This window comes from Lipotes vexillifer, unplaced genomic scaffold (genome assembly GCF_000442215.2).
Source record: "Lipotes vexillifer unplaced genomic scaffold, Lipotes_vexillifer_v1.1 scaffold225, whole genome shotgun sequence".
In the NCBI taxonomy this organism is placed as follows: Eukaryota; Metazoa; Chordata; class Mammalia; order Artiodactyla; family Lipotidae; genus Lipotes; species Lipotes vexillifer.
In genome coordinates this window covers 177,389-201,947 of record NW_006787630.1, presented here as the reverse complement: position 1 = coordinate 201,947, position 24,559 = coordinate 177,389, and the positions used below count along the sequence as shown (strand labels likewise).

At 52.7% G+C, this 24,559-nt stretch overlaps 2 protein-coding genes across 3 annotated transcripts in view; both read right to left on the bottom strand.

Moving 5' to 3' along the window:
* Nucleotides 1–2,371: 2,371 nt before the first annotated feature.
* S1PR4 (sphingosine-1-phosphate receptor 4) lies at nucleotides 2,372–3,529 on the bottom strand. 2 transcript variants are annotated; one of them, XM_007460328.1, is made up of 2 exons: nucleotides 3,476–3,529; nucleotides 2,372–3,337 (listed from the first exon to the last, which is right to left on the bottom strand). In XM_007460328.1, the coding sequence occupies exons 1-2, from the start codon at nucleotides 3,527–3,529 to the stop codon at nucleotides 2,372–2,374; spliced, it is 1,020 nt and encodes a 339-aa protein (XP_007460390.1). The 2 variants fall into 2 exon arrangements, with proteins under 2 accessions (XP_007460390.1, XP_007460389.1); XM_007460327.1 differs by having other exon boundaries at nucleotides 2,372–3,529.
* A 9,900-nt stretch (nucleotides 3,530–13,429) lies between these two features.
* The window catches only part of GNA15 (G protein subunit alpha 15), a 17,502-nt gene continuing 6,372 nt past the window's right edge, over nucleotides 13,430–24,559 (bottom strand). Inside the window, exons 2-7 of the mRNA XM_007460325.1 lie at nucleotides 21,915–22,099; nucleotides 20,154–20,308; nucleotides 19,352–19,480; nucleotides 16,810–16,939; nucleotides 15,395–15,548; nucleotides 13,430–14,401 (exon numbers count right to left, since the gene is read on the bottom strand). Coding sequence (XP_007460387.1) covers nucleotides 14,175–14,401; nucleotides 15,395–15,548; nucleotides 16,810–16,939; nucleotides 19,352–19,480; nucleotides 20,154–20,308; nucleotides 21,915–22,099 — 980 coding nt within the window. The 3' untranslated portion in view covers nucleotides 13,430–14,174. The remainder of the gene's footprint in view (nucleotides 14,402–15,394; nucleotides 15,549–16,809; nucleotides 16,940–19,351; nucleotides 19,481–20,153; nucleotides 20,309–21,914; nucleotides 22,100–24,559) is intronic.

Sequence of the window (24,559 nt, the reverse complement as noted above, 5' to 3'; positions counted from 1 at the left end):
AAGGTGGATGTGTAACCAGGCGTGATCAGATATATGATGGAGTTGCACTGGCAGGTGCGGGAGCCCGGAAGAGGGCTGAGGAGGAGAAATCAGGGAGACTTCCTGGAGGAGGTGATGCTAAAGCTGAGACCTGAAGGATGGGCAGGGCACGTGCCAGGCAGGCCACTCTACTGGGGACAACAAGACCCCAGATGGGAGGGAGCAGCAAATAGTGCAGCTCAGTCAAAGCAAAGTGTGACACCCCACAGGGCAGAGGGGGCCACAGGGCCAGCTCACACAGGCCCAGGACGCAGGCTGAGAGCTTCAAGGAGGCCCAGGCTGCACTCACACCAAATTCCACCGAGACCTCACCCTGCCTGCCACTGTCCCGAATAAACACACGTGGACCAGGAATCAGGAAAATGTAAGAAGTATCCCAGCCTATACATGCTTGGAACGTTTTCCAGTTCCGTCCAACAGAACTTTCTGTGATGATGGACATGCTCTGTGTCTACACTGTCCAAAACAGTAGCCACAAGTCTCATGTCCCATCAAGCACTTGAAGTGTGGCTAGTGTGACCAAGTGTTATGGGCTGAATTGTGTCTCCAAAATTCACATCTTGAAATCCTAACCCCCAGGACCTCAGGATAGGACCTTATTAGGAAATAGGATGGTTATAGGTATAATTAGTTAAGCTGAGTCACACTGGAATACATTGGCCCTAATCCAATAGGACTGGTGTCCTTATAAAAAGGGAAATTTTGCACACAGATGTGCACACAGGGAGAACCCATGTGAAAATGGAGTCTACAAACCAAGGGATGCCAAAGATTGCCAGCAAACCCCCAGAATCTAGGAGAGAGGGCTCAGAACGAACAAAACCTGTTGGCACCTTGATCTCAGACTTCCAGCCTCCAGAACCATGAGAGGATACATTTCTTTTCTCTTTTCTTTTTTTTTTGACCACACCGCTCAGCATGCAGTATCTTAGTTCCCCAACCAGGGATCCAACTTGTGCCCCCTGCAGTGGAAGCGCGGAGTCCTAACCACTGGACCACCAAGGAAGTCATGAAAGAATGCATTCCTGTTGTTTAAGCCCCTCGGTCTGTGATACTTTGATACGGCAGCTCTGAGAAATGCACCAAGAAACTGAATTTTAAATTTTCATTTTAATTAATTTTACATACCCACGTGTGGCTAATGGCTGCTTTATTGAAACAGCACAGTAAACAGTTTCCCATCGCCGCATCCCCCATCCTGCAGGGGAGAAACGGAGGCTCAGAACGGAGCTATCCCATCCAGAGTGGCAGATGGGATGCTGACCCAAGAACTTGGCAAGACGGAGGCAGAAAGACCTGCGGACACTCTCTTGGCTAGGAAGATGGAAAGAGAGCACTTTCTACCAGCCAAAGGTGGCTACATCCGGAGGGTGTGCCCCTGCGGCACTGTCCCATACCACTGCCGCAAGTCCTGTGAACTGTCTAAACGCAAAGGAATTCCAAGTTCAGTCTTCAGTCGCACAGGCCACTTATCGAGGGCTCAGTAGCCACATGAGGGTCCCACACTGGCAGCACAGAAGTAGAACATTTCCACCGTCGCTGAATGTTTTGTCAACACACTGATGCCACGCGCCATGGCAAAAACACTGAGCGAGTACCGACCGCCTCCTGCGGTGGGTTCCGTCTGCTATAGGCCCATTTTACAGATGGGGAAGGAAGAGCAGTTAGTGCTAAAGGGAGAAGTGGGTGAGATTTCCCCGAGGTCAGGAGGGCCAGTCGACTCCCCCTCTGCTGGTCTCCAGACTGAGTCCCAAGAGATGCAGAGGCCAGAGGTGGGGGAAGGAGGCCGCCCAGGACCCAAGATGAGAGATAGGGCAGGGAAAGGGGAAGTGAACAGGAAGGGGCGGGTGTCGTGGCCCTCCCTGTGCTGCAGGCACAGCTCCAGCAGACCCACAGCCCTCATCCCATCACCCTGATGCCACATGTGAATAAGGGGCTGCAGCATCTCATCCCATCATTGAACTCTCGCGTTGCCGGGGCATAGACACCCCCCTACCCAGCCTAGCCCTGGCAGCCTGGGAGCCCCACTGAGGCCCACTGTGGGGCTGGGATTTCCTCAGAATCTCACAGGAGGGGGGCTGCGTACACAACAAACCCACTCATCCCCATTCCAGCGCGCTCTCTGTTTCTCCTGTTGCCTCCTGCCCCACGGAGACCGTGGGAAATCCACTCGGTGTCAGCAGCCTCAGGAGGCTTCGGGGAGGACCGTGGGGCCCTGGGACGCATGCCCCCGACTGCCCTCTTCCTTCCTCTGCATCCAGCCTGCCTGCTGCTGCATCCCTGCGTGCCCGGGCGTGCACCTGGCAGCTGGACCACTGCCCCAACCGTGGGCTCAGATGCTCCGTACGCTGGAGATACTGGACAGGGGCTCCCGCAACCGGAAGCTGTGCGAGCGGGAGCCCCGAAAGCTGTCCCTCGGCCTCAGCGAGCTGTCGGTGGTGGAGGCGACAGATTGGGCCTCGGCGGCCCGGGCCAGGCAGTCCCCGGGCCCTCGCAGTCCCAACCGGAGACACGCACAGCAGAGGAAGCCCAGCACGGCCCGGCACACCTCCCGGCTGCGGAAGGAGTAGATGACCGGGTTGACCGCGGAGTTGAGCACGGCCAGCGCCAGGATCCAGTCCATGCCCCGCAGGTACTCCTGAGCCCAGACGTTGGAGCCAAAGATGTCGGCCAGCAGCAGGCCGAAGAGCGGGCCCCAGCACACCACGAAAGCCACCAGGATCATAAGCACCGTCTTGAGCAGCCGCTGAGCCTTGCGGCGGGCCGGGGTGCACGGGGCCTTCTGCCCGTTGGAGCGCACCACTCGGAAGATGGCCCCGTAGAGCACCATGATGGTGGCCAGGATGCAGGCGAATACCACCACGCAGAAGAGGATGTAGCCCTTGGAATAGAGCGGGAGCAGGCTGGAGCAGCGCTGGAAGGCGCAGACGCAGTTCCATCCCAGCAGGGGCAGCAGGCCCAGCAGGGCTGCCAGCAGCCAGCAGAGTCCGATGAAGCTGCACACGCGGCCCCTCTTGGTGGCCCCGCTCTCAGCCACCGGCCGCACCATGGTGGCGAAGCGCTCGCCCGCCGTGAAAAGCAAGCTGAAGGTGGAGGCGGCCAGCGCCATGAAGAGCAGGCCCTCGCGCAGGAACCACTGGGCCGGCGCCAGGCGGAAGGTGCGCGCCCCGGACAGCAGCACGTTGGCCAGGTACGCGGCGCCCGTGAGCAGGTCGCTGAGCGTGATATTCACCAGGCAGTAATAGACCCAGCGGCGGGAGCGCATGCGGCTGGCGATGGCCACCAGCACCAGCAGGTTCTCTAGCACCACCAGGCAGCTCATGGCCACGAAGAGCCCGCGCAGCACCCCCAGGCCGCCCTCCTCGGGCCCGCCCCGCCCCGCCAGGCGGCCAGAGTGGTTGTAATGCAAGACGATGAGCCGGCTGTGCCCGACGGCCGCCAGCAGCTGGCAGGACTCGGGGGCCTCGGTCGAGGCCCCCGTGGCGTTCATCGCGGTCCCCGGGGGCAGACTGAGGCCCGGGGTGGTTCGCCCCAGGCAGGGTGGAGCCGCTCGCCTTGCCCGGTCTTGGTTTCCTGTTATTTGAAATTTCCTGTTATGTTCAAGGTACCCCCAGGGTGAGGGTGAGGGTGAGGCCGGGACGGGGAGGGGCATCCCAACGGTCGCTTCCCACCCGGACTCCCGGAGGGCGCTGCGGCTGCTGCCTGCTGCGAGCCCGCGGTCCCTCATTGCGGGTGGGGTCCCAGAGCTGGGGAAACCTGTTCCCCTGTGACACCCGGGCTGGATGACTTCCCTGCCCCCATGAGCTACTCACTGCAGGACCCGCTGTTCCGTCACCGGCTCCCCAACTGTTCCAAATCTGCCTGGCACACAGTAGGTGCTTAATAAGTGTGCGTCAAGCGGCCGCACACACAGGAGCACCACCAGCTTCCTCAGCGATACCGCAGATGCACCCCGTTTTAGCCTCACGACAGGGCCAGGACCACGCAGTCCACAGAAGGGGAAACCGAGGCCTGGAGAGGCTGTGTCCGTCCCGGGTCCTGCGGAAGATCACACAGCCGGGAGGTGAATCCCACGCACCCACATGTTCACCCGGGGCTTCCGTGGAGGGACCCTCTCTCCCCAGGTTTTCCGTTGCCTCTCCTGCCCCTGAGCTGGCTTTGCTAGGAGCAGAGCTGCTGCGGACCGCCACCTGGGGCAGCACCTCACATCTGGAGGGGGAGGGGCTCACAGAAGTGGGGCGCTCACCCCACCGCCACCGCACAGCCATCCTGACCTGGCTCACACTGACTCAACCAGAGAAGGGTGAGGACGGAGGTGTGTGGGCACCAAGTCGGGGAGAGGAAGTCGGGGATGATGTGTGGAGTGATGTTTGGGGGGCCTGAGGCAGGGGCACGGCCCTGGCCAGTGTCTGAGGGGGGAGACACAGGTGTCTGAGGGGCTCTGGTGTCCCCCATGAGTGGCAGGTGGGCAGGACACAGGGGTTGAGGACAGCCCAGGGACTGTGGCCCCCTGAACCCTGAGTGCATTGCTCAGCTCTGGAGCAGGACAGTTACAGGGAAGCTCAGAGGGAGGGGCACCCTGGGAAATAGCAGCATCTGGTCACTGGAGGTGACCAAGCAGAAACAGATCTGAAGGGGGGGCTTGTGAGAGGAGGGGCTGTGCAGGCAGCTGGGGGGAGGGGGGAGGGGATGAGCACCCGAGCCCCAGTCCTGGCCTCACGAGGGACCACCTGACCCAGGCACATTCACAGGGAGACACGTGGCATGTTCTGAGCCTGGACCCTGGACTGAGCCCTGATCCCAGGCTGAACCCTGACCTTGGCCGAACCTGTGACCCAGGCTGACCCCCCAACCCCAGCTGAGCCCTGATCCCAGGCTGAGTCCTGACCTTGGACTGAGCCCTGGTCCTAGACTGAGCCCTGATCCTGGACTGAGCCCTGATCCCAGGCTGAATCCTGACCTTGGCTGAACCCATGTCCACAGCCTGATTCCAACACTGACCCCTGACCCTGGTTGAGATTTGACCCTGAACTGAACCCTGACCCCAAGCTGAGCCCCAATCCCAAGCTGAGTCCCAACTCTAGTGGAGCCCCAACCCCAACCCCAGCTGAGCCCCTCACCCCAGGCTGAGAGAGCAAATTGAGAACTAGACTAAAATGCTATGAGGGAGCAGAGTTTGGCTAATTTGAGGCCAAGCTGTCCAACAGTGGTGACCTTCTGCCATGAATTACCTGCTGACTGGGTGAAAGGCCATATGTGCGTTTTACCTTATTTAATCTTACGATTATCCCCTTGCTACAGAAGAGCAGTCCCCCTTCTAGAAATCTGTCCTGAAAACACAGCTTTAACAATACACAAGTGAGTATGCAGAAGGTTATTCATTGCCATTTGTAAGTGTAAAATATTGGAAGCAACCCAGATGTCTGCACACAGGAGAGAGGCTGATGCATTACACTGCACTTCACCGTGGAGTACTACGCAGCCATGAAAAAGAAATGAGGGTGATCTCTGTGAGCGGAATGGGGTGATTTCCACGATGTATTGTTAAGTTGAGGGGGAAGTACAAGAGTATGTGTAGTATGTTACCTTTTGTATAATAAAGAAGGGGGGGACTAAAATATCCACATATCAGCTTGTTTTTGCAAAGGAAAGATAAACCAAGAACCAATCAAATTGGTTACCTACAGGAGTGAATGGGATTGAAATTGAAGAGAGGAGGGGATGACACCCTTTGTGTTTTCCTCTTTGTATAGTTTTTAAACTGTTAATGCTTTCTATATTCAACAAAAATTTAAATCAACAGCGATGGAGGACAGAAGCTTTAAGATGGACTATAAATAGAAAACAAGTGAACTGAACGGTATGTCAAATGAAAAACATAACCTCACAGAAATAGAAAAGAACCAGCTTATGCAACTTCTGGACACACTACTCACTCTAAAGGCAAAGGGAACTGCAAAAAAAAATGTAAACTTGGTTCAGTACATTTGTTTTTGGGAGTGGCATAGATGTAGTGATTCTGAAACTATCCTGTACTGTGGGACTGAGTAAAGCAGCAAATGTGGCCAAGTAGCAAGTGTGTTGATATTATTAGGAATCAGGTGTTCACTGGGGGAGAAAGGTGCAAAGATGAAATAGAAGAGCCCCACAGGGATGAAATGGGATTAAAGTATCCCTGTGGACTTGATATTTAAACACAAATCAATTTCCTAACTCCATCCACTGAGATAACCCAATAGGAATGAGCACACCTAGCACCCAGATCTTGGCTTCTAAATATCATGCCCTAAAAAAAAAAAAGAAGGGATCCAGGACTCTAGGGAGAAATGACTGATTCCAGGGATGGGGCAGGAAGCATACAAGGTGAGCCTGGAATGTCTTGATGCACCAGAGCGTAAGGAAGGACTCCGAGAAGGATGGGGACCCATGGGAGAAACACAAGCTGGCCAAACCTGAGACAACTTGAGCATCAACAATGAACAATCTTAAAATCACACAGACATGGGGCTTCCTTGGTGGCGCAGTGGTTACGAAATCAGCCTGCCAGTGCAGAGGACACGGGTTCGAGCCCTGGTCCAGGAAGATCCCACATGCTGCAGAGCAACGAAGCCCGTGGGCCACAACTACTGAAGCCTACTCTAGAGCCTGTGCTCTGCAACAAAGAGAAGCCACTGCCATGAGAAGCCCGAGCACTGCAACAAAGAGTAGCCCCCACTCACTGCAACTAAAGAAAGCCCGCGCACAGCAACGAGGACCCAACACAGCCAAAAATAAAATAAATAAATAAATATTTTTTAAAAAAATCACACAGACGGAAAGTAGGATGGTGGGTGCCAGGGGCAGGGAAGGCGGGGATTCAGAGTTAGTGTTCAATGAGGACAGAGTTTCAGTTTTACAAGGTGAAAAGAGTTCTGCAGATGGATGATGGTGACAGTTGCAAAATGACGAATGTATTCATTCAGCCATACCTCTAAAATGTACAACATGGTTCATTTTATGTTATGTGTATTTTAAAAAACAATTAGGAAAAAAAAAAGAATGACCATTCCGTATGATCCAGCAATCCCACTCCCAGGCACTGACCCAATAACAGAGTTTTAAAAAAATCACCATTTGGTAACCATCCCAGCAATAATTGATCCAAGCAGGATTCGTCAGTGGATGCTAAAGTAATTAGGTGGAAGTTTGTTGGGGAGCAGGATATTTACATAATCTCAAAGTATTTTCCTACAGATGATTTATCAGTTACAAAGGGGAAAATGCCTTACTTAGAAACCTGGTGAATAGCAGCTTAACCAAGACACCAAGTAAACACACCGGGAATGGGGAAAAAAAATGGGCTTCGTGGGCCTCCTGGGCCTCCTGATACAAGGCACTGAGAAGGACACATCACTTCTAGGATATTCCTGCCAAACATGGATCACCTGCATCTGATCGTGGGAACCATCAGACAAACCCACACTGAGGGACATCCCACAGAATAATTGGCCTGGCCTCTTGGAAAGAGTCAAGGTCGTAAAAGGTCATAAGAGACAACAACAACAAAAAAAGCCTAAAGCTGTCTCAGAAGAAAGGAGATCAGAGATGTATGAAACTACATGCAATGAGTGATCCCCAACTGAATACAATAACAGGGGAGGGGGGGGGAGTTGCTATAAAAGAAAATATTGGGACAACTGGTGAAATTTTCATATGGGCTGTATATTAAATACTATTACTGTATCAGTGCTAGATTTCCTGAATTTGACCAACACCTTCTGGTTACATAACAGGAGGTGTTTGTTTGCAGGAAATACATTTGTTTTTTTTGTTTGTTTTTTTTTTGTGAGTCAAGTTGCATGATGTTGCCCACTTTCAAATTACTTAGAGAAAAATTAAGAAAAAGAATTTAAAAAATGTGTATATTCTTTATGGAATAGATTGTATACTTTTAGATTATGTTTATAGAGAAATATAAAGCAAAAGGTTAACTGTGGGAGCATCTAGCTCAGGGGTCTGCAGACTTTTTCCGAAAAGAGCCAAATAGTAAGTATTTTTGGCATTGAGGGGCAGACAGTCTCTGTCACAATGACTGCTGTCATCTGGAAAGCTGCCCCGGACCATGTGTAAATGAATGGGCCTGGCCCTGTGCCAATAAAACTTTATTTACAAAAACAGGCTTAGAGCAGGCAGTGACCCCTGACCTAGAGGAAGGGTCTCCCTAGAGGAAGGGAGTTCATTGTCATCGTCTTGCAACTTCTGTAGGTCAAATGTTTTCAAAGTCAAAAGATGAGTGAAGAAAATGTGGATTTCCCAACTTTGTGGTCAGATTATGGTCTCCAAATATCATCTCCCGTTAAAAGGAAGCAGGGCTCCTTGGAGAAATGGCCGGGTCCAGGGCTGGGGCTGTGAAGTATGCGATGAGCAGAAAGCATTGTGCTGTGCCATAACTATGAGCTTTTTTTTTTTTTTTTTTTTTTTTGGCTGCACCACGCAGCATGTGGAATCTTAGTTCCCCAACCAGAGATGGAACTCATGCCCCCTGCATTCGAAATGCAGAGTCTTAACCACTGGACCGCCAGGGGAGTCCCCAGAACTATGAGCCCTTAAGGCCACTGGGTCACATCAAAAGGACTTAGGGACCAACTCAAAGAGGTTTCCACTGGCCAAAGATGAAACAATGTGGGCATAAGAGAAGAATAAGATATGCAGTGGATAGAAACACATCAGATTTTACATCCATGAGTTCATAGTGACACAAAAGGGCAAAAAAAACTCTCTGGTGATCTTTTGTGGATACTGAGGAAGTAACAAATTATTGTGAAAACTGCTAAAGAAAAGTCAAGAATCAGGCATTTACCCTGTCTTTCCTGCACAGCCTTTACTTCTGGGTAACCAATTACTTGATAGGGGAAAGATGTTTTTTTAATCATACTCCATTTTAAAAATTGCTTTAAATTGTGGTAAATTACATGTGACATTAAATTACCATTTTAACAATTTTTAAGTGCACAGTTAAGTGGCATTAAATACATTCACATTGGGGCTTCCCTGGTGGCACAGTGGTTAAGAATCCGCCTGCCAGTGCAGAGGACACGGGTTCGATCCCTGGTCCCGGCAGATCCCACATGTGCCACCGTTACTGAGCCTGTGCTCTAGAGCCTGTGAGCCACAACTACTGAGCCCGCGCGCCTAGAGCCCGTGCTCTGCAACAAAAGCCACCGCAATGAGAAGCCCGCGCACCGCAACAAAGAGTAGCCCCCGCTCGCTGCAACTAAAGAAAGCCCACGCACAGCAGCGAAGACCCAACACAGCCAAAAATAAATTAATTAAAAAAAAATACATTCACACTGTTGTGCAACCATCCCCACCATCATCTCCAGAACTTTCTCCTCTTCCCAAACTGAAACTCTGTCCCCATTAAACACTGACTGTCCATCCCCCTCCCCCAGCCCCTGGCCCCCACCATCGACTTCCTGTCTCTGTGGATTTGACTCCTCTAGGACCTCATGTGAGTGGGATCAGACAGTACGTCTCCTTCTGTGTCTGGCTTATTTCACTGAGCATAAGGTCCCAAAGTTCATGCATCTTGTAGTGTGTGTCAGAATTTCCTTCCACTTTAAGGCTGAATCATATTCCGCTGTATGGGTGAACCATATTTGTTTATCCATCCATCTCTCAATGGACACGGGTTGCTTCCGCCTCTTGGCCATTGCGAATAATGCTGCTGTGAACACGGGTGTACAAATACCTCTTTGAGACCCTGCTTTCAGTTCTTTTGCTTGAGCTGGGTTTTTTAACAGAAAAATTCCAGGCAATAAATGCAGAAGCAATGAAAGTGTTCAAAGTCACCATTTTTGCAACCCCTAATGATGTATGTAAGCAATGATCACCAGTGGCCACTAAGACCATTATGAGAGAGGTTCACGGGGAAATTTCACAGTAAATGAACCAGACTTGTGCCACCTGAACCCACTGGTCATTTTTAACGAGGTAGGGGAGGGAACCAACTGGGTGTTAATGTTGTTACATGTCTCACGGAGAGAGAGACAAAGACACGGAGACACAGAGATACAGAGAGAAAACGAACTAGATGTGTTGTCTGGTGGAGCTCACACCACCTAGGAAGTCCACTCATGTTTCTAGGTAGATCGATTCACAGGGATTACAGGGGACAGAGGAAACCATTAATCCACACCAGGGAAACAACCCACCCAATCAGGAGGCTGGTAAACTCTACCAGATAAACGACCTGGTTTCTTCAACAAATAAATGGCAAAGAAAGAAGGTTGGGTGATGGTTATAGGTGAAAAGAGACTAAGAGATACAGCAACCAAATGCCACGTGTGGGCTTTGTTTGGGTCCTGACTCAAAGGAACTACCTGCGGAAAAAACACGTATGACGTTTCATCATCAGCAATGAGACATTTTGCCATCATGGGCCCACCCGGCTGATGTACTAAGAGGGACCCTGCGGCATTCTCGCCCAAAATGCATGCCGTTAATCACATCATGAGCAAACGTCAGACAAGCCCAAATTGCGGGACGTTCTATAAAATAACCGGGCAGAACTCTTTTTTTTTTTTAATTTTATAAATTGCTTTCTTTCTTTCTTTCTTTCTTTTCTTTCTTTCTTTCCTTTCTTTCTTTCTTTCTGGCTGCGTTGGGTCTTCGTTGCTGCGTGCAGGCTTTCTCTAGCTGTGGCAAGCAGGGGCTACTCTTCGTTGCGGTGCGCGGGCTTCTCATTGCGGTGGCTTCTCTTGTTGCGGAGCACGGGCTCTAGGCGCACAGGCTTCAGTAGTTGTGGCTTGTGGGCTCAGTAGTTGTGGCTCACGGGCTTCAGTAATTGTGGCTCGCGGGCTCAGTAGTTGTGGCTCGCGGGCTCTAGAGCGCAGGCTCAGTAGTTGTGGTGCACGGGCTTAGTTGCTCCGCAGCGTGGGGATCTTCCCGGACCAGAGCTCGAACCTGTGTCCCCTGAATTGGCAGGCGGATTCTTAACCACTGTGCCACCAGGGAAGTCCCCTGGGCAGAACTCCTTAAACAGGTCATGACAGACAAAGGCTGAGGAGCCGTCACCAAGGAGACAAAGACAGGAGGTGCAATGTGGAATCCTGGCCCAGAAAAATGGCAGGAGAGGGAAAACTGGTCAAATTCTAACAAGTCTAGAGGTTAGGTAATAGGATGGTGGTTGATGTTAATTCCCCGGCTTTGATAACCTGGCTTGTAGCATGGTTATCTAAGAGGTTCACATCAGAGGAACGTGGGTGGACGATGTTCAGGAACTCTGCACTATTGCTGCAACTTTTCTGTAAATCTAATATTATTATAAAATGAAAAGCTTTAGGGAATTCCCTGGCGGTCCAGCGGTTAGGACTCTACTCTCTCACTGCCGAGGGTCCGGGTTCAACCTCTGGTGGAGGAACTAAGATCCCAAAAGCTGCAAGCCGTGCAGCGCAGCAGGGTGGCGGCGGGGAGCTTTAGAAAAGACATTTACAGGACACAGGGGGAAATCTGGATACTGACTGGATATTAAATATCCAAGGGTCATTGCTAACTTTTTTTAGATGTGATAATGTTGCATTATGCGTATCCTTTTTAGAAGGGAGTCTTTGTATATTACAAGGATGTGGATGAAATGGTATGATACCAGGGATAATGAAAGTAACCAGGGACTTCCCTGGTTGCACAGTGCTTACGAATCCACCTTCCAATGCAGGGAGCATGGGTTTGAGCCCTGGTCCGGGAAGATCCCGCGTGCCGCGGAGCAAGTAAGCCCGTGCGCCACAGCTACTGAGCCTACGCTCTAGAGCCCGCGAACCACAACTACTGAGCTCACGTGTCGCAACTACTGAGCCCACGCGCCTAGAGCTCGTGCTCCACAACAAGAGAAGCCACCGCGATAAGAAGACCATGTGCCGCAACTAGAGAAAGCCCACGTGCAGCAACGAAGACCCAATGCAGCCGTAAATAAATACATAAATACATAAACAAATACATAAATAAGAATTGGGTGCCTAACTCAGGGGACCAAGGTCATGTTGACGGCATGTACTCTTGATATAATGGGACAAACCCTTATTCACCTCTGTGCTCCTCTGACCTAAAATCTAAACCTCAGTCTAATCATGAGAAAAACATCAAACGAAACTCAACCAAAGGACGTTTGACAAAATACCTTTTATGAGAGGTATCTGGGAACGTGACCTTCTTTGGAAATAGGATCATTGCAGATAGAATCAAGTTAGGATGAGGTCATTTGGGCGGGCCTAATTCAGTGTAACTGGTGTCTCTGTGAAAAGAAAATTTGGACACAGACACACACAAGAGGAGATGGCTATGTGAAGACATAAGCAGAGACAGGAGGGACGCAGCCACAAGCCAGGGATACACAAAGCCACCAGAAGCTAGAAAAGGCAGGAAGGACTTTCCCCTAGAGCCTCTGGAGGGAGCACGGCCCTGCTGACACTTTAGTCTCAGACTTCGCCTCCAGAACTGTGAGACAATACATTTGCGTGGTTTTAAGCCCCTCTGTCTGTGGTGCTTCGTTACAGCAGCCCTGGGAAAGTAAAAGCTGTCCAGCGCTCCTCAAAACTGTTAAGGTCATCAAAAATGAGGAAAGTCTGAGAAACCATCACAGCCCAGAAGAGCCTAAGGAGACGTGATGATGAAATGTCGTGTGGGAACCTGGGTGGGGTCCCAGGACAGAAAAAGGGACATCATTAGGGGAAAAAAGGAAATTTGTTGGACTTCAGTTAATGATGGATCAATATTGGTTCATTAATGGAAAAAAAAAAAAGTACCATATTAATATATTAATAATACGGGAAATCAGGTGTGGTTTCATAAGGCAACCCTCTGTATTCGCAAGTTTTCTATAAACCTAAGACTATTCTAAAAATTAAAGTTTATTTTTTAAAAAGTAAAACAAAACAAAAAACCTCTTGAATGGATAATAGAATCTTGGCTTGGCCACCACCCAGGTGTTTAGCCTTAGTCAAATTATTCAGTTTCTCTGTGCCTCAGTTTCCCCATCTGTAAAATGGGGGTGATGAGGTTGGTGCTACATGGGCCTGCCCTGAGGATGGTGGGAGACCAGGATCTGGAGTAAGTGGAATCATCATCATCTCCATCAGGGATAGGTGGTGGCTGCTGCCGGAATTTTGGGTGAGTAGCAACAGAAGGTCAGCTCAAATGTCCCCGGGGCCAGGGAGAGAGGTTGAACTCCACTTGCTGGCTCAAAGTGCACGCAGTCCCACACAGCTTTGTGTACCATGCCCTACACAAGTGGGTACACAACAAGTAGAACTTTTTCCTTCCTTGCTACCCTGCCCGGGACAGACGACCTGAGATGGGACCGCGCGGGGCAGGGGGTTGGTTGTTAAACAGGACGCCCCTAAGAAATCAAAGGTCTCCAGAATGTCATTTCTTTAATGTCCACCCTTCAAGGGGCCCCGCAGAAGGTGAGGTAATAAATACAGAAGGTTGTAAGATGCAGCACGCCCGGCCCCCAGCCTGGTAAGGAACGGGGGCGGGGGATGCCTGTAGACTTCGGTTTCCTTCATCTGAAAACTGGGGCAGGACACACTTCGAACCAGGAGGCTCTGATACGGCGGCGTTTTCTGGGCGTCTTTCTCCGTAAGAAAACGCAAGTCCCTGAGCTACGCAGACCTCAGGCTGGGATGCGGCTCCTTTTCGCTAGGGGGCGCCAGAGTCCGCGTCCCTCGGCATGAAGGACCACTCCCCTGTCCCGGGGCTGGTGCATCACCCCCAAAAGGGTCCCAGACCCCTGCCCAAGGGTGAACATACCTGGAGGTGGGGGTCCTGAGAGAACCCCATCCACCCAAGTCCTGGATCCCCTGCTCTCTTCACCTTTTCCTGCGCCCCGGCCTCCCAAAAGGCCATTGTGTTCCCTCTCCAAGGAGATACAGTGAGTCAAGGAAAGGAGGACACAGAGGCTGTCCTGCTGAGGGGCGGAGAAAGGAGGAGGCGCCGATCGGCCTTCCACCCCGGCTCACTCGTGGCCCTTCTGCCACCTGGGCCTGGGGCTGGAGTGACAAGGGGCACCTGGGTTCGCTGAGCGCTGGCCCACCCCGCACCCACCGCCCGCAGGTCCCGCCTGCCACGCGCGGGTCTGAGTCCGGAGCGTTGGGCCTAGGTCACAGCAGGTTGATCTCGTCCAGGTAGCGGGCCAGGACTGAGTCCCGCACGTCCTTGAAGACCTTGCGGATGTTCTGTGTGTCCGTAGCACACGTGTAGTGGCTGAAGAAGCGGCGGGAGTGCGAGCCCTTCCTGCTCCCGTCTGCGCCGTCCACGCAGCTGGTGTACATGCCGGTGTACATGTCCAGGATGAACTTCTTGGCTGCCTCCGTGTCCTGCTTCGGGCCTAGGGACAGGGGTGGGCGGTCAGGGCACACGGCTCATGGGGCAGATGGGAGCCTCTCCCTCCTGGGACCAAGGTGGGCTCTGGAAACCCTGTCCCCGATATGGTCAGCAACAGGGCTGCAGGGACCACCCACCAAGGTGCCTGCCTGCCACCGCCATCTTTTGCCTTTCTAGCTGGTCACATGACTCAGGCCAAGCCAATAGGAGCATCAGGTATGTGTTCATGCAGGTCACATGATCTGGAATGGACCAGTGACACTGGTCTCTGGGACTTTGGGCCGAACTGTGTTAAAAAGAGACCCTCTCTCTTGGCTGGGCTTGGAGCTGGGGGGATGGGAGCCTGGAACTGCAGAGAAAGACATCCTGGGGAGGTGCAAATGGGGAAACCGAGGCCGAGAGAGAGGGGGTAAGGATGGCCATCCTGATGAGGCACACATGCGATTCCCCCCACCACCATCTCGCATTCATATATATATATATATGAATATTAATATATATATTCATATATATATATATGAATGAATGACTGGTGTCCTTATAAGAAGACAAGAGACAACCAGAGACAAAGTCATGTGGTGACAGAGGCAGAGATTGGAGACATGCATCTACAAGTCAAGGAATGCCAAGGATTGCAGGTGACCACCAGAAGCTAGGAGAGAGGCCTGGAACAGATTCTCCCCTGGAGCCTCCAGAAGGAACCAACCCTGCTGACACCTTGATTTCAGACTTCTGGCCTACTGAACTGTGAGGGGAAAAATTTCTGCTGTTTTCAGCATCCAATATGAGGGCTTCTGTTAGTTTATCCCCATTCTACAGAGGGGGAAGCTGAGACTCAGAGATCTTGGGCAGAGGACAGAGATGGGTCTGGAACTCAGGCCTGTCCCACTGCATTTGAAACCCCACTGGCTCTAGGCTGGGGTAGGGCCTGGACCAGCATCTCTCTTGGGAGCTGCTTTTGGGAAGTGAAGGGATAGAAAGTTCTAGAACCACTCACCCTGGAAACTGGGGAAGTAGGTAGCCAGGTGGGAGGTGGGGATCTTTTCCTCCAGGATGTCGGTTTTGTTGAGGAAGAGGATGACGGAAGTGCTTTTGAACCAGGGCAGTTCCAGGATGGTGCCAAACAGGGCCAGGCTCTCCTTCATTCGGTTCTGGGTTGGGGGGCACAAGCAGGTCATTGATCCAGACGGCCAGCTCGGCCCAAACAGGAGCCCTCTCCCCACGTAGAGATGGGGCTGTCGGCCCCCCATCCAGCAGCTTGAGGCTCCCCAATTCCCCCCCAGCTGGGTCTGAGGGTGGTGTGGCCAGCTGCCTATGTATGCCTGAGATGGTTTTATGCCTGTACTCGTTTGGGTAGTGTCCCCCCCACCCCCAAAATTCATGTCCACCTGGAACTTCAGAATGAGACCTTATTTGGAAATAGGGTCTTTGAAGATGTAATTAGTTAAGAATCGGTCACACTGGAGTAGGGTGGGCCCTACGTCCAATGTCTGGTATCCTTATAAAAAGGGGAATTAGGACACAAGGAGATGGCCACGTGAAGATGGAGGTAAAATGGGGTGCTGTTTCTATAAGCCAAGGGACGCCAAAGATTGCCAGTGGCCACCAGAAGCTGGGAGAGCCTGGAACAGATTCTCCTTCACAGGGAACCAGCCCCACTGACACCCTGACCTCAGATTTCTGGCCTCCAGGACTACGAGACGATACACTTCTGTTGTTTCAGCTCTCCCCCACCCCCATGCCCACCGCCCCCCCAGTTTGTGGTACTCCATCACAGCAGCCCTAGCAAACTAGGACATCTCGTGTGGCTGGACTGGAGCAAGATCTGTGTCAGAACGACCTCAAATTGATTCTATCTGATTCAGTTTGAAAGTCGAAATTAGAACATCTGATCCTTGGATCCCAAAACTGTCTATGGGAAACTTTAACCCTGAAAAGTGCACATGTCAGAGATAATAATGTGCCTGACCTTCACGCCGGGGGTTAATTAGGAGAGGAGTTCACGAAAAGGAGAATTCTGAGTAAAAGCAGGACATTGTCCCCATGACCCACATTCCCCGGACAGCTTACATTGTGCTTCAGGGGTGTGGGGGTGTGTGCGTCTTGAGTCTCCAGTGTCCGACTCTGTGTGTGTGTGTGTGTGCGTGTGCACGCGCGTGTGCGCGCGCGTGTGTGAGCTCACGTGTGTGTGTGTGTGTGTGTGTGTCAGGGTCCTGGCCTCACAAATGCTTGTAGATCTGTGTGTTGGGGTTCAGTGGTCTGACCACAAAAGAGTGGACGGTGAAGCTCAAAGCCACGCCAGACACACAAAGCCCCACTCAAGAGTGCCTGCTCAGCTGTGGGTCCCCGGGCCAAGATGGGGGTAAGAAAAGCAGGGGAAATGGTGCTCCTGCATCCATCGTGGCCCCTCACCTCTTGGTTGTTTTCCTCCAGACACTGGTCGTATTCACTCAGCGAGGCCAGGTAGATGAGGGCGATCACATTCTCGAAGCAGTGGATCCACTTCTTGCGTTCTGACTTCTGGCCTCCGACGTCCACGATCCTTACCGGGAACAACTCCCTTTCAGAGTTCAGGCCTAATCGGGACCCCAGTGACGAGGCGTCCCAGGCCCCAGTCATGGCTGGGACATGCCATGAGCAATATTAATAGCAACAAGAATAGATGCCAGCCACCTTGTGTGTTACAGCATTTCACCCCATGGAGCAAGTATCGCTATTATGCCCATTTTATGGATGAGGAAACTGAGGTATAGGGAGAGAGGGCACTTTCTAGAACTTCTACTACACTGGGCTGCCTGATTTCTACCCCATGGTAGAAGACAGCTGCTAGCCCTCAGTCTGCCCTGGTTCTGGATGGGTGACAAGAGGAAAATTGCGGATCGTCTCCAGAGCTCAGTTTCCCATCAGCTGTGTTCTGGCTGACCGTGGGAGAGTCCAGTGGCCACACAGATGGGCAAACGCCATCCCCTCTGTGTGTGGCCCAGGGCAAGGGTTCGCCTCCACCCCCACACACACCACAGCAAAAGCCTGGGCCCTCCTGCCTTCCTGTTCTCTCTTCTAAGAAACGTGAGTTACTGATAACAAGCCCTGTGTCATTTCCCCAGGGATGGGACCATTACTCAGGCAGCTGGAAGGAAATGCCAGAAGCCCCAGAGCAAGAAGAGACTTGCCCTGCTGTACCAGAGGAAAATCCAGGCTGATGCCTGCGGCTCCTGATTCCTGAAACCAGCCTCTCTCATGATCCTCAGATTCCCTCAAACCCCGTATCCAGAGCGGGATGTGTGATGCAGCGGTTGAGACTGGGCCTCCAATGGCTGAGATAGGTGTGGGGTATGCTACTTGCCAGCCTCCCAGCTCGGAGTCTGAGTTTCCTCCGAGCCCTCACCTTTGGCCTAAGAACGGACTCAAGTTTCCCCATCTGATAATTCCCCTCCTCAGCCCAGCCTTACTTCTGAACTTCCCCAACCACTACTTTTTCTCCTAAACTTTTACCAACTCACCCATCCATCTATTCATCCATCCAACCAATCACCCACCCACCTATCTATTTGTCCATATGTCCACATACCCACCCATCCATCCACCCATCAATCCATCCATCTATCTATCCATCCATTCATACATTCATACATACATACATACCCCCACCCACCCTCCCACCCATATACCCGTCCATTGATCCATCTATCTGCCCACCTACCCATCCATGCATCCATGCATCCATCCACCCACCCATCCATCCATCCATCTTTCCAACCATCCACTCACATTTCCGAACTTCCACTCTGACCTTCAGCTGATCATCACCAGTGAAGCAGGAGAATCAAACTCAGCCCCTAACTTTGAGGGTCTCTCCATCTAGTGGAGGAGACCCAATGCAAACAGACAAATTGTGAACCTTCCTGCTAAGGACGATTGCAGAGACCAGAACAACATGGGGCCAGGGGAGGGGGTGTTCAGGGAAACAAGGGATCAACGTGGGTGGGTTGAACACTGAAGGGTCTCAAGCATCACCCTGCACCCTCCACAGGTCCTTGCCTAAGGTCACTGAACATTATCTCAAGGCCACTAAGGTCACTGAGGATTCTCTAAAGGCCACCCCCAGAAGTCGCTTCTCTCACTGTATTCTTCCTGACCTCTCCTTGGCCTCTGACACTGACCATGACTCCGCATGGACCATCCTTTGCTGCACTGGCCACCCACACCTCTGGCTTCCAGCTCAGGCCTGTGTGCACCCAGCCACCTCCCAGATGCCCCAGACCCCTCAGACCCAACCTGCCCCAAATGAGTTCATCATCTATTGTAACACCTCCCATCCCGCCACCACCACTCTGGCTCTACCAGCTACTCTGTCACCTTGATGGGAAACCCATAGGGAGTCACTTTTGACTCTCTGCTCTAAATCCCTTGCTCATCTAGTCCTGCCCATTCTACATCAGAAAGCATTCTTGCACCATCCCCTCATTTCCACCCCCAAGGCCACTTCCCGGGTACTTCCCAACGCTTTCTGCCTGAACCATGGCTCCTGCCTTCTCCTGGGTCTCCTGACCTCCAGCTTCACCCCTCATTTGGGGCTGGGGAAGCTCAGAGGGTGAGCTTCCCCAGCCCCAAATCAATCCCTCTGGTCTAGCCCTGACTGCACAGTCTCTGTCTCTTCCTTCCCATTACCTCCTAGCTCCAGTGAACTCCTATTCATTCTTCAATGCCCTAATACCAATGTCCCCTCCTCCAGGAAGACGTACCCTCCCAGAGCTCTGGGGGCTCACTTTGGGCTCCCCCAGGTCCCAGTCCTGATTCCATGGAGGGGCTGGAGGTGTCTGTGTCCAGCCTTGCCTCCTTCAGCCTGGCAGCCCCTTTGTGGGCTGGGACTAGGCAACTCCTACTCATCCCTCAGTGCCCCAGTTCCTTTGCCCCTCCAACAGGAGCCTTCCCCACCGACAGGCTATGCGCTCACCGCAGGTTGGTTTTCTGCACGGAGAAGCAGTACTCGTTGATGCCGGTGGTGGGCATGCGGCTGCGGAGCACGTCCTGCGAGGTAGGGATGTAGCCCGCCTCCATGATGCGGTCCAGATTTGACAGGTAGCTGTAGAGCCAGAAGCCCTGAGTCTTGGCCTTGAAACCTCCCTTTGCTTCTCAGGCCCACCACCCAGGGCCTGGGGAGGACCTTGCTGGGGGAAAGAGAACCCCCGGGGGGCGGCCAGGATCTCTGGGGTCCCAGGTGGCTCAGGAGCACAGCCCAAGGCCATGGGAGCATGGGGAGAAGCAGCTTCACCCCCAGCAGCATGACCCCAAGAACAGCCCCACTGGCGCGGGCGTCATCCTGGGAAAACTGTCACCCCAGGTGTGTCACTGCCCCAAGAACAGTGATAGCTTGGAGCACTAGACACCCAGCGTCATACCCAGGACAGCTTCACTGCGTGATGATTAACAGTGTCACCCCAGAAATGGTGTCGCCCCAGGGCAGCATCATCCTAGAACAGTCACCCCAGAGGCACCATCACCCCAGAAATAGTGTCACCCCAGGAATGATGTCACCCCAGGAACACTGCACCCCAGGAGCTGTGTCACCTGGGGAGCAGCGGCACCCCAGGGACGGCCTCACCCCGGGCCAAGGCCACCCACAGCATTCCCAGCAGTGGGAGCTGGCCAGCCTGAGGCCCCTCTGCCGGCTCCAATCCCTGGGACTGGGTCTCCTCTGGCTCCATCTCAGCACCGACTCGCGCTCGGCACCCTGACCCCGCGGACCCCAGACTCACTACACCGCCGAGTCGAGCAGGTGGAAATCACGCCGGCGCTCGTAGCAGGCGCGGATGCCGGAGTCCCTCCACAACCACTGCATGGCCACGGCGTGGTGCTTCTCGAAGGTGGTCACCTTGTAGGGGTCCTGGCTCATGATCAGGTTGGCCCGGTGCTGGGGAGGGACGGACGGACAGGGGCAGGTCAGAGCAGCTGGGCGGGGCGGGTTGCCCTCCTGACGTCTCCACCCCCTTTCGTCCTGGCGTCCATCCACCGAGGGTGGGCACAGGCAGAGCGCACAGCAGCGCGAGGGGCCAGCAGGGGCTTGCTTGCGTGCAGGGAGCGCCAGTTCTGGATGACCCTGCCTGGGGCAGTAACCTCTGCTCTATCTGTCCTCCTTTCTTTGCACCGGAAGCAGGCACTCCTGTTCATGTCTGAAGATAGGGTCTTTACAGAGGTAATGAAGTCACAATGAGGTCATGAGGGTGGCTCTAATCCAATGTGACTGGTGTCCTTGTAAGAAGAGGAGATTGGGACACAGACACACACGGAAGGATGACCACGTGAGGACACAGGGAGAAGGCAGCCGTCTGCGAGCCAAGGAGAGAGGCCTCAAAAAGAACCAGCCCTGAGGTCTTGGGGGTTGGAACCCTCATGCACTGTTGCGGGGATGCAATCTGGTACCGCCATTGTGGAAAACAGTATGGAGGTTCCCACCAAAATTAAAAATAGAGCTACTGGGAATTCCCTGGCGGTCCAGTGGTTAGGACTCCATGCTTTCACTGCTGAGGGTCCGGGTTCCATCTCTGGTCGGGGAACTAAGATCTCACAAGCCATGTGACATGGCAAATAAATAAATAATTTTTAAACATAGAGCTACTCTATGATTCAGCAATTCCACTCCTGGGTATTTATCCAAAAGAATTGAAACTGGGATCTTGAAAACATATCTGTACACCCAGGTTTACTGCAGTGTTGTTTACAGCAGCCAAGATGTGGAGAGAACCTAAATGTCCATCGATGGTTGAATGGATAAAGATAGATATATCTCGAATACTATTCAGCCTTTAAAAAGAAGGAAATTCTGCAACAGGGGACAATGTAGATGAACCTTGAAGACACCACATTAAGTGAAATAACACAGTCACGGAAGGACAGATCCCACACGATCCCACTTATATGAGGCATCTGGAAGAGGCAAGTTCATGGACACAGAGAGTAGAATGGGCTAGAGGAAGGGAGTTGGGGTTGCTATGAATAAAGTTTCCCTTAGGCAAGGGGAATACATTCTAGAGCCCTCCCTGATGACACTGTGTCTGCAGTTACTGATACTGCATCGTGCGCTTAAAATTTGCTAAGAGAATAGATTTCATGTTGAGTGTTCTTCCACAATAAAATAAAAATTTTAAAGAGAAGGGTGATGTGACACACAGTCTGCATAGCACCCCTCCCCCCAGCAGGGTAGGGCAGGGCTCAGGAACCAGTCCACAGTACTAATATTTCTAGAACAAAACGCCTGCTGACTCAGGACTCCTACCAGGCATCATGGGGTCCAAGGGACAGATGGTTGAGCCCTGGGGGTCCACGGGGAACCTGTGAGGTCGGTGGGGGGACCTGCTGGTGCTGAGCTGCCTGGAATGCAGACCAGGATCCCAGGAAACCTTGGAGGAGGTGGCTCTTAGCAAGGACTTAGGGGATCTGAAGGGACACAGTCCCACCCTGAAGTCCTAAGGAAACCCCTCCCAGCGTGGCGCCCACGTGGTGAGACCCGGGATGCTCACCTTGCTCTCGGGCCAGCTGAAGGGGATCTGCAGTCGTTCCATAGCCTCAATCATGGTCTGCATGGACACGAAGATGTTCTGGTAGACCAGGGTCCGGAAGCTCTTGCGTTCCTCCTCCGAGTAGCCCGCCCCATGGATGATGCGCATCTGCTTGATGAATGTGCTCTTCCCGCTCTCGCCAGGGCCTGGGGAGACGACTCTGCGGTCAGCTCAGCCCTCCGGGGCTCCCGCCACCCGCCACCTCCCGCCACTCGCCACTCGGATTCAAATTCCCGCTCTGTGATCCTGGGCAAGCAGCTTCATGGCTCTGTGTCTCGGTTTCCCCACCTGTGAAACGTGGTTTGCTGGGTGGATGTGAGGGGTAAGCTAGTTCATTAAAAGTTTGTCCCAGGAAGGGCAGCAAACCACGGCCTGCCGGCCGCTGTTTTTATTTTTATTTGGGGGGTTTTGCTTTGTTTTGTGTTTTTGTTTTTGCTTTTTTGCCACACCACGCGGCTTGTGGGATCTAAGTTCCCCGACCAGGGATGGAACCGGGGTCCCCTGCAGTGAAAGCGCTGAGTCCTACCACTGGACCACCAAGGAATTCCTGACAGCTGCCTGTTTTTGCATGGCCAGCAAATTTTTACAGTTTGCATGGTTTTTATATTTCTAATTCTTTTCACTCTTACAGTTTTTACATTTTTGTAATGGTTACAGTTTTTGCATTTTTTAATGGCTGAAAGGAATCCAAAGATTCCTTTTTGGTGACACCTGAAAATGACATGAAATTCAGGTTTCAGGGTCGGTCAATAAAGTTTTATTGGCACATGGCCGTGCCTGGTTGTATACAAATTATCTAGGGTTGGTTTCTCGGAACAGCTGCAGTGTTGAGTAGTCAGAGACCCTCTGGCTTGCAAAGCTGAAAAGATTTACCGTCTGGCCCTTTACAGAAAAAGTCTGTGGACCCCTGGCCTAGAGTGTGCTTTGATATAGTAAGAGCTACATTCCTGTCCACTATTATTAGCAATAGTAGTCTTTACCATGATTATAATTACTATTATTATTACTCGCTATAATAATTTTAGGAAGAGAAAGTTTTGTGAAGGAAATACAATAAGATAAATAGATAAAGAGTGATTAAGTGACTACTACAGCTAAGTGTCACAGAAGGCTTCTCAGTGGAGGTGACATTGGCGTTGAGATCTGAAGGCTAGGAAGGTTGCTCTCGTGCCAAGATCTGGAGGAGGGAGCACCAGGCAGTGGACACAGCACGTGCAAAGGCCCTGGGGCAGGACCAGGCCTGGTGTGTTGGAGGGATAGCAAGGAGGCCTGTGTGCTTGGAGCTGAGTGAGCGAGGGGGAGAGAGGGAGGAGGTGAAATTATGATTGTGGAAGGGGTTCTAAGGAGAGGGGGGCTTTGAGTTAGGCTGGGTAATCTAGGAGGGCTTCACTGAGGAGGTGACATCTCATCTGAGACCTGGCAGATGACAGAATTCATTAGAAGAGAAGGGGGAATAGCATTCCCAACAGCAGGCACAGCACATGCAAAGGTCCTGGGGCAGAACCATGTCTGGCATGTTGGAGGAACAGCCAGGAGGCCTGTGTGTCTGGGGCAGAGTGATCGAGGGGGAGAGAGGGAGGAGGGGATGGCAGGGAGGGGACGGGGCAGGTCATGTAGGGCCTTATGGGCTGTGGGGAGGACTTGGGCTTTTACCCCGAGGGAGGTGGGAGCCTGGAGGGCTGTGGGTAGAGGAGGGGTGGGGCCTGACCCAGGGGCTCACAGGTGGCCCCTGACTACTGAGGGGAGGGCAGGTTGGGGAGGGGTGAACCCAGCCAAATGGGACTGTTCTGGTCCAGACTGGACCCAGGTGGCCATGTGGAGCTAGAGAGAAGAGGACATATGCACAAGATATTTGGGAGACAGAATACACACGACCTTGCTGATGGACCAGAGTGGGGAGAGGGGTCCTTGCAGGCTCACCTACAGAATCTCCAGGGCCAAGTGCTGGATGAAACCACAGGGCCCTTCTGAGTGCAGGGTCGCATGTCAAAAAGCCGGTCATGGGTCTGGGATAATAACACTAGAAACTTTGGAAGCTCAAACAGCAAGGCCTGGCTCCCTGCTGTCTGAGCCCTGATATCTCCCTTTCTGAGCCTCTGTTTTCTCATCTGTGAAATGGGCATGATAGCCAGGCCGGAGGTGCGGGGCCGGGAACCACCTCCAACACCTTGTCACCCTGCCAGCTCCTGGGGGACACTGGTGTGGGGTCCCTCCAGGGGTGGGGAAGGGGACTCGTACAGGAGGAACTGGGACCAGCAGCAAAAAGGGAAGGGGTGCCCTGGCTGGAGCCAGAAAGAGGAACCAGGAGCAGAGGAAACAGAGCAGGGAGGAGGCGGGGAGTGTAGGAAGCGGCAGAGGACTGGGTGGAACTCTGTTGTACCGCCCCTGGGGGGCTCTCGTACTCTCCCACTCCCAGCAATTCTGAAGGCAGTGAGGGCAGGACCCAGCGACACCGCTGCACTCGAGATCCAAGGAAAAGAGCCACTTTTCTATGGCCCTAAAGGACATTCATGGGGAAACTGGGAATGCCAGCGGGACGTGATGGTGACTGATGGGATTGCATCACGCGCATCGCCTGCTCACCATTGCCCTGGCGGGGCGGGGGG

Bases quoted from the DNA above. Each gene is read 5' to 3' on its own strand.
- S1PR4 (XM_007460327.1), bottom strand. From the start codon at position 3,529: ATGAACGCCACGGGGGCCTCGACCGAGGCCCCCGAGTCCTGCCAGCTG.